At 59.9% G+C, this 13,196-nt stretch overlaps 1 protein-coding gene across 2 annotated transcripts; it reads left to right on the top strand.

Moving 5' to 3' along the window:
* Nucleotides 1-992: 992 nt before the first annotated feature.
* DNAJC14 (DnaJ heat shock protein family (Hsp40) member C14) lies at nucleotides 993-12,069 on the top strand. 2 transcript variants are annotated; one of them, XM_067529864.1, is made up of 8 exons: nucleotides 993-1,106; nucleotides 1,965-2,146; nucleotides 2,544-4,301; nucleotides 5,365-5,471; nucleotides 6,618-6,737; nucleotides 7,133-7,293; nucleotides 7,630-7,732; nucleotides 8,700-12,069. In XM_067529864.1, exons 3-8 carry the CDS (start codon nucleotides 2,625-2,627, stop codon nucleotides 8,929-8,931), a joined length of 2,400 nt encoding a protein of 799 aa, XP_067385965.1. In that variant the 5' UTR covers nucleotides 993-1,106; nucleotides 1,965-2,146; nucleotides 2,544-2,624; the 3' UTR covers nucleotides 8,932-12,069. The 2 variants fall into 2 exon arrangements, with proteins under 2 accessions (XP_067385965.1, XP_067385966.1); XM_067529865.1 differs by having other exon boundaries at nucleotides 1,965-2,166.
* The last annotated feature ends 1,127 nt before the right edge of the window (nucleotides 12,070-13,196 follow it).

Here is a 13,196-nt window from a genome sequence, read left to right as displayed (position 1 = left end):
TAAATCCAGATTGCCTCCAATGGAGATGCTTTGGATTTGCAGTGGGGCAGCCGAGGTCAGGATCCGGCCTTTATCTTTTCCAGGGGCTCAGAAGGAAAGTCCCAAAGTGGGGGAGGAAAGGGGCAGCTGGGAGATGGGAACGCCCCGGTCTGAACCTGTGAGGGGTGACGGGCCAAATTCATACCTGGTGCAACTCAGATAGCCCCAGCAGAGTTACACCAGGGAGGAATTAGGCCCCATTTGAGGGGGAGGGGGTGGAAGTCTCCGGGACTCTCCAGTGTGTCTCCGCCGCCTGGAGTTACAGGCTCCACCATCAACTGCTCAGAAGTCACCCTTGGAATCTGCCGCGCGTCCAGGCTCAGCTGCCTGCCCTCTCCTGCCAGCCTGGCGCGAACTGGAGCAGGATTCGCAAGGGCACGGCGCTCTCCAAGCAGGAACCACCGGGGAGCCCCACGGCCCCGCTAGAGGGGAGCCCAGGGTGTTTCTGTGAGGGGGGGGGTAGCGCCTAGGAGTGCTTAACTAAGCGCTTAACGCTAAGCAGTAATAGCAGCCCCCCGCCTCCCCCCAGTGCTGTTCACTTTACCAAGGCAGGCCAGTGTCATCACCCCCATTTTACAGATGGGGAAACTGAGGCACGGAGCAGGGTTGTGACCCGGCTGCGGTCACCCAGCAGGCCGGGCAGAGCCGGGAATAGTCCCCAGGAGTCCCGGCTCCGTCCCTTGCGATTCTTTTTCCAAGGGGGCTGGTTAGTGACAGCCCGGGTGATGGGGGGCGGGGGGTGGGGGGCCGTTTGGCTGCGGGGGGGGGCAGGGAACGGGGGGCGGGGCCAACCTGGGGCCCGATTCAAACCCCCTGCCCCAGGCTGAGGCCTGACGCGCTCAGCACATGGCACAGCCCAGCCAAGGGTTCCTCCTCCCAGCCCGGGGGGGCCGCTGGCCCTTTAAGGGGCGGGGCGGGCGGGACCCCCGGTAGCCCCGCCCTCTCCGCCGGAAGTGGAAGCTGCTGCGGTCACAAGCGGCCGGAAGGCGGAAGTGGGGAGGGAGACGGGGGGGACCCGGGGGGCGAGAGAAGGCGGAGGAAACCCCCCCCCCGGGCACCGGGAGCAGGTGAGTGCCCCTCCCCCAACACAACCCGGGGGGGCAGCCCCCGCCCCCCCGCCCGGGTGAGCTCCCCCCTTTTCGTGGCGCCACATGTGGGCAGCTGCCTTCTAGCCCCCCCTCGCCGCGCCCCCCCCCGCGCCCCGCCGCTGTCCTGCCCCCCCCGGGGGCGCCCTGTGGAGGGGGGGGGCGAGAACCAGCCCTTCGCTTGTCGGGGGGGGCGGGCCGAGGGGCGCGCGGGGCTTTCGGGTAAGTGGGGGGCGCCCCCCCCCATCGACCGGCCGCCGGCGCCCGGGGCCTCGCCGCCGGCCGCGTCCGTCCGAGCCACCGGGCCGGCCCCCGTTGCCCTGGCGCCTGCCGCTCTGTCCGGCAGGTCGCCCCGCTGCGGCGAGGCGGGGCGGGGCCGGTCTCCCCGTCTGTAGGGGGCCGAGGGGCCGCCCGGGGCTATGGGCCGAGCGGGGGCTCGAACTCCAGGCCCAGGCGACCGGCGCCACCCGCGGCTGGGTCCTTCCCCGCTGTCAGCCAAAGGCAAATGTAAAGAAAAAGACACCCCCCCCCCCCGATCGGGATCGTGACCCCCACCTCCGGCTCGTGACTTTTCGAGGCCGACCCCGAGGGGAGCCCAGATAGGAGGGAGAGAGGCTCCCTGGACAGAGGAGGTCAGGCCAGTGGCGGTTCGGGAACAGAACAGCGGGCACAAGAGAGGTTGACCTGAGAGCCCCGACGTGGGCGGCCTGTGTCGTGGACAGGGTTAAGGCCGAGCCTGTCACAGAACTGCCCCCGGGTTAACTGGGACTCGGCCATTCCACGTGGGGTGTTTGTAATCCAGATCAAATGGCTGCACTTCACTGTCTGTTCTCCCCCTAGGCGCTCGCCCTGCCGTGCGTTCACACTGACCCCTGCTGGCATCGCAGAGCCTGATTCCTGGGGCCCAGGCAGGAAACCTGGGGGTTTAAGAGCTGGACAATGGATTCCTCTTAGTGCTGGTGGCAGTTGTGGGGTTGCCCGTGTTGGAGAGGAAGTTCTGCATGTCCACGGCTAGCACTTGCGTAAGCGTCCAACGACCGTTGTGAGCTGGGGGGGCAGGGGAGTTCGGGGGCACTCGTGGTAGATCTTTGAGAACTGGATACGTGGGATCCGGACTACGACTGTCCGCGGATCTCGGCGGCTCCTGCACAAACAGCTGGCCGGTGGTGGCTGCTTTGCTACTCCCCAGTTGAGGCCAGCTGTAAGTGGTGGGGGAAGCTCTGTCTCCCCTTGCTGGGGCCCACCATTCGCTCTGCTCTCACTAGTGCCGGTGTGTGTCCGACGGTAGGTCAAGTCGCATGGACTGTGGATTTGAGAAGGAGCTTTGAAGACCACTTGATTCACGGCTATGGCTGCCCTTCCTATCTTGGCCTGGAGCCTGGTTTTGATGCCTCTGACTTTATTTTTGTTAACTTTCAGGAAAAAGGCTAAAAAATGACAGCTGTCACTTAACCCTTGCTGGTCCAGGACGGCTCCGGGGGTGACACAGTGGAGAAGCAGATGTCTGGAGGAGGAGGGATGTGTGAACCCAAACTGGAGAATTCCTGCTGCTGGAGTGCAGAGCTCTCCAAGGACAGGGGCATGCCAGGTGCCAGCCCTTGTGTGGATAACACACGCCTGTTCTCACGTTTTGGGGATCCAGGAAGCACTGGGTCTAATGGCTGCCAGTTCTTCCAAGAAGACTGCAGTTCTGAAGGCCCAGAGTATGTCTCTCCAAGCCAGAACTGGCCAAAACAACTCCACAGAGGTGCAGAAGGCTGGGCACCGATGGAGGCTCACGGGCCAGTTTTTGTTGCTGGCAGAACTCCTAGTGCATGTGAGCTGTCGCTAGCTGAACTGTCAGACGAGACGCGAGGGAAGGCGGAAGAGGCTGGTCATTCTTCCCCTCGGGGCCCTCCAGAAGGTGGCGGGCAGAGGACAGCCTGCACTGCAGAGGAGGAGGATGGTTGGGATGGAAGCAGCGACCAAGTGCCGATGGTGTTGCTTGAAGACGACAGCTTGCACTTTACTGAATTCAATGCCCCTGGCTCCCCTCTGTCCAGTTATGAACGTTCCTGTAGCTGTCGGGGGGAGAGTTCGGATCCCTCCAGGACTTATTTGGAAGAGGGGAACAGCTCGTGTAGCGTCACCTGCCAGCGCTGGGCTTTGGAGTCCCCTGGGGCTGAAGACGAAGCCTTTGGTCCTGATTCAGCAGCGTCCCCGCAGGGCCAGGAGGAAGATGAGGGTGTGCCCAAGGCCAGCGATGACCTTTACGATTCCGGCAGGGCGCTCGGCGGCAGGAAGAGCGGGAGGCGACAAAGGCGCCGCTCTGGCACAAAGGACGAGGAGGAGTGGAAGGAGAATGGCAAGCGGGAGGGTAGATCTGTGCCCGCCGGCGGGAAGCACAAGCAGGCCAGGAAGAGGAGCCATGCAGACAGGCGGCGCCACCTGAAAACTGATGTTCCCAAGCAGCTTGAAGAGCTGGCCCAGATCTGCGTCTCCTGCTTCAAGAAGCTCATCAAGCTGGTGCTGGTCGTCACCCATGAGTGCGGCGAGCGCGTGGAAGCTGGCGGGAGGCTCCTCTACTCCTGCTGTCAGCTCAACACCTGGGACCTGGACTCAGCCCAAGCCAGCGTGAGGACGTGGAGCCGATGGCTGGGCCAGCGGGCCAAGAGCGGCGCAGAGAAGGTGGCATGGTGCCTGTGTTCCTGGGGGAACCGGCTGTCCCGGCTGCTCAAGATGCTGTGTGCCCTGCTTTTCCTGGCGCTCTTGCTGCTTCTGGGCAGCTTGCGGCTGTGCTGGCGAGTCTTGAAGTCCCTGCTCCTTGCTGGGGCAGGTAAGCTGGGCAGAACCAGCAGCGGGGCCTGGCTCGTCTCACTCCTGGGCTCGCCCTCCCTCCGCAGAATGGGGGCTCTCTTCAAAGAAACCAGGACTTGCAAGTACATGTCCGACTTGCTGCGGAAGTGGAGAACCCTGCTTTGGGCACCCAAAGGGCTAAGGACCGATAGTCAGGGAAATACTGTGATTGGCCCTGATCCTAGTGCAGGGGGGCGCTACCCGCCCAGCCAGGAGGTGGCCCGGCTGCTGGCCCTGGCCGAGGTGCCCGAGGAGGAGCTGAACCCCTTTCAGGTCCTCGGGCTGGAGGTGACGGCGTCGGATGCGGAGCTGAAGAAGGCCTATCGTCAGCTGGCCGTGCTGGTGAGTGTGCCCGGCTGTGGGTGGGGACGGACGAGCACCTGCGGGGCGTGAGGCAGGAAGTCCATTAAAGCTGCGCTGCCCTTGTAGGGGGAGAGTCCGCCACGCCTCTAGCGCCTCTCCACTGAGCTTGATGCACTCATTACCCTGAGCGACAGCTGCTGCCCCCATAGTACAGATGGGTAAACTGAGAGACTCCCCGTTAGGATGTCTTGCCCCATATTCTTTCTGTTTCTTTGGGTTCCTCTAAAGAGTCGGGCCCAGGCCAGGCCTCCGGTGCATTCCCAGCCCCTAGAGGCGTCAGCCTCCGCTTGGAATTAACATCCCCTCCCCCCTTTGTTGAGAGGAACGCTCCACACCATCAGCTGTGTGCGTCTCCTCCGCTGTGCTCAGCCTATCCCTGCTGAGGCAGGCGGGGCAAAGAGGGACTGGCTGGCAGAACAAGCTGAGCTTTAGGGAGACATGGGAGCCAGCTGGGGGCAAGTGGCTTGAATGGGGTGAAACCCTGGTGGCTGCCCCCCCCGGCGCTGCTCCCTGGATGCCAGAGCAGCTCTCTGTGCAGCGCTCCGCCAGCACTGACGCCTGGGGGTGGCAGCACGTCCTGACGCGGCTTTGTGAGCCGGAGTCGTGAGGCGAGCACCACAGAGCTGTGGTGAGGGCTGCGCTGGGGGCGGTCGATGGCTTTGAGGCTCCCCTTGGTGCTGTCCATCCCCTCTGCCCCAGCTCCTCGGGGTGGGGCTGGGATTGCCTGCTGGGCACCATCTTTTGTGTGCTGGCTGGGATGGGGAGCCCTCCTGCCTCTGCTTGTCCTGCCTAATGCCAGGACGGCACGTGGGCTCTGAGACTGGCTAGGCAGCAGCCTGTCTCCTGCCAGACTAGAACAGACCAGTTGTCCTAGTGTGAGGATGCTGTCGTACCCCCTCCTTCCTTCTCCCCCAGAACACCTCTGGCCGTGCAGCGCTGTCCCTGGGGAGGGGGAGCCTTCCCGGCCAGACCCTGGCCTCAGATGAGGTCAGAGCTGAAGATGCCTCTCGGTCTCCTTAGGTTCCCATGTCTTGCTTCGCAGGTTCATCCCGACAAGAACGAGCATCCGCGGGCGGAGGAAGCCTTCAAGGTGCTGCGAGCCGCCTGGGACATTGTGAGCAATCCGGAGAAGAGGAAAGAGTATGAGATGTGAGTTGGGTGCCCACTTCCCGCCCCCTAAGGCAGGACGGGAGCAAGGGCTGGGGGCGCCTGTGGTCACTGGGGGCAGATTAGATACCGTGGCCTCTTCTGGCCCATGTCTGTGCACTCGAGGGATAGGTGACGGAGAGGAAGGTGGGCTGGTCTGCTAGTCTGGTGACGGCTAGTCGGTCACCCTGTGACTTGCTGATCTGAGCTGCCCAACACAGCCTGTGCTCTGGCTTCAGGGCCGCCCTGGGACTGCTCCTTCCCCCGCTGACTGGGGGAGCAAGGATGGGGTCATGGGACTTGTCCTCTTCAAGTACTGGTCACTGCAGATGTGGCTTTCAGACATGAGTGTACGTGAAGCTCCAGCGCTTTGCGGGGAGGACGCATCCAGGAATTATTGAGCGAGGCTGCGTGCGATGCACCAAGGGGTTTCAATGAGAAGTTGGTCATGAGAGCAAAGACAGAGAACAAGGGCTTTAACAGAGACACCTCTTTATTTAAATATGCTTTAAAAGTCGCTGTTGGGGGTCGGGTGTCTCAGAGAACTGGCAAGGGGGAATTTCAGGCATCAGAAGCCAAATCCATCTGGATGTTCTCTTCTTATCTGTGATCAACGTTGTGGTTGTGTCTGGCGGCCCCATTCAGGGTGAGGTCACTGTTGTGCTAGGTGCTGTATAAATGGTTCCCAAAGACAGTCCCTGTCCTAGAGAGTGTACAGCCTTGGTTAGTGAGGAGACGCCACAGGTTACTGGAGCAAATGGGAGGGTAGCGATGGGGGGCGCTAACCACGATAGAAGCACGTTGGTGCATAGGCTGGTGCCGTGCGCCGTCAGAAGCGGGCCGGTGAAAGGAAGCTGAGGCTCTCCAGCCCCGTCCGCCAGGGCGAGCGCTAATGTATTGTCGGGTTCTTGGCCAGCGCTGCCCTGTGAGAAGTGGGTAAAGTTGGGTGCCTCCTCGCCGACTGCAGCAGCTCTCAGCCCTGCCAGCAAGCGCCTCATGCAAACCCAGCTCAGCTGCCGCCAGGGGCTGAGCCCAGCAGGGAAAGGCGTGGACTGTCTGCGGGGTGCAGCAGCTGTCCTGTGCCTTCCCACGGGGGCTGCCTCCCTGGCGCCTGGGGCGTGACTCACCCCCGCACCCTTGTGATTGCAGCAAGCGGATGGCGGAGAGCGAGCTGACCAAATCCATGAACGAGTTCCTCACCAAGCTGCAGGACGACCTGAAAGAAGCCATGAACACCATGATGTGCAGCAGGTGCCAGGGGAAGCACAAGTAGGTGCTGGCGCTCGGAGTCTGCTCTGACCCCTCACTTGCACCCAGGGTGCCCTGCCGTTTCCTCCTGGGGCACCGAGTGCTGTGACTCAGGGGTGTGCCTGGCCCTGTGACTGCCTCCTCCTGGCTCCATGGTATCGCTGCTTGCAGGGATTAACCAGAGAATCCTGCAGCTGCTGGGTTGTGTCCTTGCCCGGGGCCATAGGGAGAGCAGGGCAGTTAGCTGCACTTCCGACCATCCTGCTTCTTCCTTAAGCCCAAGTGTTCTTTGGTGCTGGTTGTCCCAGAGCATTCTGGGAATTTGGGGTGCTGGGGGAGGGAGGACGGGTCCTCTGAGTGACACGGCAGAGCTAGCCCTGCTCTAATGGCGCCTGAAAATCTCTCTGCTGCTTTAGGAGGTTCGAGATGGACCGAGAGCCGCTCAGCGCTCGCTACTGCGCGGAGTGCAGCAAGCTGCACCCTGCCGAGGAGGGAGATTTCTGGGCCGAATCGAGCATGCTGGGGTTGAAAATCACCTACTTCGCCCTGATGGATGGGAAGGTCTATGACATCACAGGTACAGGGCCTCCGTGGGGCTGGCTGACCCAGTGCTCAAAGGCCAGTTCCTGAAACCAAGCAGTCGTTTGTCAGCCCAGTGAACTGCCAGGTTACACAGGGGCTGATCAACCTGTGTTTAAACATCCCCTGCCCTGCCCTGTCTCCTCCCCTGGGGTCCCTAACCCGCCAGCCCGCGTGGTGCGACGGCCTCCTGCGTGCCCTGGGACGTGTCCTTGCTCTTGCACAACCTTCCTTTGGAGGCGGGGGATGTGATGGCTGCGGTCACGTCCTGTGCTGAGCGAACTCAGCCGCGTCCCAGCTGACGATGTGCCTGTGTCTGTCTCTCCGTCCGCAGAGTGGGCCGGCTGCCAGCGGGTCGGAATCTCTCCCGACACCCACCGTGTGCCGTATCACATATCGTTCGGATCAAGGAGCTCCGGCTCAGGCGGACGCCAGAGGTGGGTCCTGGAGGCTGTTCTGGGTCCTTGGTGCTTTCGCCTCGACCCCACACCAAGTCTGAGTGGGTGGAAGTGGGCAGTAGGAACGTGCCCCATCTCAGATGGGGAGCACTTCTGGAGGAGCTGGATAGCTCGGAGTTCCCTCTGGGGTCCCCCTGCCCTGCCCTGCCCCTCACATCAGAGGGCTGAAGGGACCTGAGGCATTAAGTCAGTGTGGGCTGGGGGTGGGGTGGGGGGGCGCTTTTAGACATCCCCCCTTCCCTAATCGTGCTGCGGCTGGGCCCTGAAGCGGTCCCCTGGTGGCAGAGTGCTGCTCTGCGGCGTGTCTCCTCCGTGAAGCTGCTCTAAGCCATGTGGACTGAGGACAGGGTATTTTGTACTGATGAAAATCCCCCTTCCTGTGGGTGTTGGAGGATCCTTGCAGCCGTGCTTTAAACAACGGCGGCCAGCAGTGCAGCGGCTGGGACTGGCCGTTATCTGCAGCGTCTTCTGTTGCTCTCTCAACCTGTCCTACGGTTCTACCTGCCCGACTTCCGGCAGCCTCCTGCGTTGGGTGGAAAGGTCGTGGGAGTGCCCTGATCTCAGAGCTTGGCGGGGCTGGGACCTGCCAAGTGCCCTCAAATGCTGCTGAAGTTAAGAGGAGGTCAGGTTACTGAGCACCTGGCAGGATCTGGCCCCTTGGCAGCTTAGCAGCTCTCTCGCTGAGTGGGTGTTATCCCCAGCGCCGAGACAGGGTGGTGAGACCAGGAGTGGAGTGACTTGACAGTCCGTGACGGAGCTGGGACTAGGGCCCAGGAGTCCTGGCTGCCGGCTTCCCCTGCTCTAACCCTGCAACCCTCCCAGAGCTGGCTATAGACCCCAGGAGTCCTGCCACCCTGCTTTAACCACTCGACCCCACTGATCTGCCTTTTGACACCCAGCTACTAGATGTGTGTGTGCAGTGTCTGTCAACACTTGTTTCCCCCAGAACCACCTCTGAAGGCAGTCCCGGCTCGGCTGCAGACCTGCAGGATTTCTTCAACCGCATATTTCAGGGGACTCCGGGGCAGATGCCCAACGGGGGCTTCTTCAGCCCGCCCTGGGCAGCAGCTCCTTCCGGTCCTGCCCCTGCCCCTGCCCCGAAGACAGAGAGTGCCGCCCCAAAAGGGGACTCGAAGCAGAAAAGGCGGAAAAAAGTGCGCCGCCCCTTCCAGCGCTAAGGAGCAGTGTGGCTGGTATGGGAGAGTCACAGGGCGGGGCCGGCTTTGGACTCCTGGCAGGAGGCTACAGGCGCTGAAAAGAAATGAAGCTCCTTCATACGTTGCAGCAGGCAGCTGGTGCTTTCCAGGCCTGGGGGCCAGGCTCTACGTCAGACGCTAAAAGGGCTCTTTACAAAAAGAAGAATCTATTTTTTTTTCTTGTTTTGTTTCCTTTCTTTAAAAACAAACCAGGAGTTTGGGGAGTTTCCGGTGGAAGCCGTTAACGTCTTGGGTAAAGAACCGGAGCCAGTGATACCAAAGAACTCCAGGTGGGGACGCCCTGCGGCATCCCAGAGACCAGCCGAGCGTGTGGAAGGAGGGGAGGGTGGGGCGCATGCTGGACAGAGCCATGGAATCTCTTCAGGGTTACTTGAAAAATCAGGTGATGTTTTGGTTCCGTCAAGGCCACAGGTGGGATCCAGTGAGAGCAGCCATTTCCCTTCCATCTGCCTACCGCCATTTCTCACGCGTGGCTCTCCTGTGGCCCAGCCAGCCAGAGGGTGAGTGTCTCTTCTGGGGCTCGCGGCCCTCCTGAGAGCTGCGGGAAGCCGTAACCCCTCGGAACGCAGCGGCTGAGCAGGGCGCCTTAGAACCGAGGCGGGATTTGGCCTCCTAAAGCTTCTGCAGCCAAGCAGATTCTTGATGCCCCCCCCCCGACGGCTTCTCGCTAATGTCAAACCCAGTGCGGGAGGGCGGCGTGCTCAGCTCACAGCTGGCTGGAGAATGCTCCGAGGGACCAGCCATGCCTTGGCCCTGGGAGACAGGACGACTGGTCCTTTGTCTACCTCTTCCAGGGTGTTATGCAAGGGCTCCTTCCGCGAAGCGCCCACTGTGCTCCTCTGTGCTCTCGGTGGAGCTGCTGGGGAAGCCTGTTTCATCAGTGATGAAACGAGTCATGGGTGGGTGCTCCCCGATTTGTCACAGGCTCCCCTCGCTCTGCACTGGTCACACATATGGGCCCCTCGCTTCATGCTTATTTCCCCCCATCTGATTTTTGTTGTCGATTCCCCTTGGCCCTGCTTCCCAGCCAGAGCTGAGGAGAGTTTTCCTGCCAGCTGGGCCTGCCGTTTTCCTGAAACTTGGGAGAACAGTTCCTCAGCGGCTTGGGAGATGCTGGCTTGGTGAGCGATGCAGCCAGTGTTGAATTTACCGGCTGCAGGCGGCTGGCCGCACCTCGCGTACAGCAGGACCAGGCTTCCAAAGAAGCAAGATCACGTTTGTCAGCCCGGCCGCCACCCATCAAAGCCTGGTCTGCGTCTGCTGTGCAGCAGTGAGCTGGATGGCTTTGTACCGGGCCAGCCTCTCACTGAAGGATTGCTCTTGGTTTTTATAACAGCTGGTTCCTCTTTGGCTGTACATATCTCTATTTAACACCATGTACATCCCCCTTTCCATGAATAGAGCTGAATGCCTGAGGGCGGCGGGGGAGAGCTTTCTTCCCCCCCCGGCCCAGGTGCAGTGTCCGTCAGTTCCATGTATTACACCTGCGTGTTCAGCAGGCACTTCTTGTAACCTCCTAAGTTTTGCTCTTCCAGTTGCTAACGTGGACCCAGCTCAATGAGGTGCTGCTGAATTACTTTGACCTCAGCTGGACTAAAGCTCTTTAAGTTGCACCAGGAAATGACTCCATTTACTTGAGGTTGTTTGTCATTCTGTTGCTGGATTTCCAAAATGATTTGGATTTTGGGTAGGGCCTACACAAACGACTGTGTGGGTGTGAGCAGAAAGATCTGCTTTAGGATTAAACTAAAGCCTAGATTGTGTGTCTTGTGTTTGAACAATTACCCATCCCCCCCTCCCCCAAAATAAACCTCATTAGGATTACATAAGGGCATTCTCTTAATACCTAATGTGTGAACAGATCCCACAGGGGCGGTGTGGAAATGTGGGACACAAAGAAGAGGCTTGCTGGCCCCGCTTGAAGCTGGATGTCTGGTGCGCGGAAGAAAACCAGACCAGTATCTGTTACCCTCTCATTTATGAAATTGTCTCCAAGTGACATGACCCAACAAGCTCTGAGCTGGGGAACGACAGATGAGAGTGGGGTTTATCTGTCTGCCCCATCTCTCTCATCACCCCATGGGCACAGCTGCTGGGCTGGGTATCGAATCATTGTTTTTGCTGCCTTTGGCGATTAGCTGACCTCACTCCTCCTCTCCAGCGGTAGTTCTTTCCTTGTCTGCCTCCCTTCTAACAATGAGCTGAGCAACCCCTCCCCGCTGAACCTTTCTGTACCAGTTTTGTTATTTGAGCCCAGGGCACCACCTGGCTTTCATCTCCTTCAGATTTGTTTCTCCCCCAGGTGTTACTCAGACCAGACCCAATCCTGGATTCCTCTTCCCAGAGTGAACTGTGGCCAGGAGGTTTGACTGACTCAGGGGTACAGAACGCTTTGTCTCTGGCTAGCTGATTCTAAGGGAGCGCATCTGAGCATCACCTGGCTAGTGGGGGTCTTATGTGACGTGAATGGAGGGTCTTAATCTGGTTCTTTGGCCCGGTGTCCACGTGCCTAAAAATCTGAGCTACAGTGGGTGCAAATGTGGTTTCCTCAGAGGCCAACAGGGCCTGACAGGACCACTGTGAGGGCAAGTCATGTTCCCTCGGAAGCAGGGGAGATGCTTCTTGGCAGGGCAGCGTGGACTGTTTCAGGCAGGGCTTTACCTGGTCTGCAGAGAGGCATCCCCCAGTTGCCAATCCCTCCCCTCACCTCTGCTCAATTCACTGAATGAACGAGAGCTGGGCAGGCAGGTAGGAGCCAGGGGGCTGAAGTTGGTGGGAGGAAACAGTATTTTAACACGGGGCCAATGACAGTTGCTGGTTCACCCTGGCTGATGTAAAGCCGTGTAACCCGGCTGTGCCTCCAACCCATCATTTAAGAGGGCCAGGAAGGGAGCTAGGCATAGGAACGGCCACGCTGGGTCAGACTGATAGGACACTGGGCTAGATGCACTGTCTGCCAGTGGCCAATGCCCAGAGGGATGGAGGAGAACAGGGCACCTGTGGAGATATCCAGCAGCTCTTCCACTTCCAGCACCTGGCCTTTGGAGATTTAAGAACATCAGAGCAGGGCCTGCATGGTGGCTAAGAGCCATTGCTGGACCGATCCTCCGGGAACTTGCTTGCTTTTTTTGAACCCAGTTATACTTTTAGCTTCACAACGGCCCCGGCAACAAGTTCCACAGGCCATGAAGTACATCCTTACGATGGTTTAAACCTGCTGCCTATTCATTTCATTGGGTGACCTCTGCTTGGTGTGTTAGGTGCAGGGATAAAGAGCACTCCCCTGGTCACTTTCTCCACACGTCTTGACTTTATAGCCTCTCTCCTATCCCCTTAGTCAGCTCTTTTCCAAGCTGAGTGGCCCCAGTCTTTAATCTCTCCTCTGCTAGAAGCTGTTCCCAATGGAGATCCACCTCCTGCTCTCATGCATGGAGAGAAACAGGGCTGCTGCGAGTGCCTCCGTGACCCACACTGTGTATTAAGGGGCCTTAGAAACAGAGCCAGAAGGGAATGACTCCGTAAGGTTCTAGCTGCAATTGCAAGGGGCAGGGAATGAGGCAACTCCCTCCGTCCCAGAGCTCTGCAACCTCCTGCTCTGTGCACTCAGAGCTGGTTCTTGGCTCCCGTCAGGCAGCTGCCACCGCTGCCCTGCTGCTCCTTAAAGCTGTCTGTGTGAGCTGGTCCATGTGGACTCTGGGAGCCCATGGGAGCCATAGGGAGTGGAAGTAGGACGCCCACATTTTTTCTAGCACTGCTCCTGCTGTTACCTTGCCTCTCTGCAGCTCATTGGGAAAGGGGATAAGTCAGACCTCAGCCAGGCCTGTCTTGTAACCACTTTCAGAGCATCTCGCCCTCTAAAGAGGGAGCTTGTTTAGTGCTGGGCTGCCAGCCTCCTGAGCTTGCCTTTGGCAGATGCCAGAGCCTCCCTCCCTTTACACTGAAAGCCTCAGGCTCACCCCTGCAGCTGAGCATGCAGGGAGCACACCAGGGCAGGGCAGCCAGGCTCAAGGAGACCTACTTGGAGGTCTGGGACCCATAGTCTCCCCTGCCAGCTTGCTCTGTTCTTCACTCCCCTGAACTTGGGTGGTTGCTGGGGCTCTGAGGCCAGGGCTGCCTAACTCCATTCATGATGGGGAGCCAGAAAGCGAGGCTTAGGCATGTTCCCTCTCTCTGCTGCCCCCAAGTGACCCATCTCCTGGCGCTGTGCAGCTGCAGCCTCTCTGCAC

The sequence above is a fragment of the Emydura macquarii genome, unplaced genomic scaffold (genome assembly GCF_026122565.2).
Source record: "Emydura macquarii macquarii isolate MOO-44397 ecotype Brisbane River unplaced genomic scaffold, CSIRO-AGI_Emac_v2 contig_2994, whole genome shotgun sequence".
NCBI lineage: Eukaryota > Metazoa > Chordata > Testudines > Chelidae > Emydura > Emydura macquarii.
The sequence above is the reverse complement of the archived record's forward strand: the minus strand, read 5'-3'. Positions and strand labels throughout refer to the sequence as shown.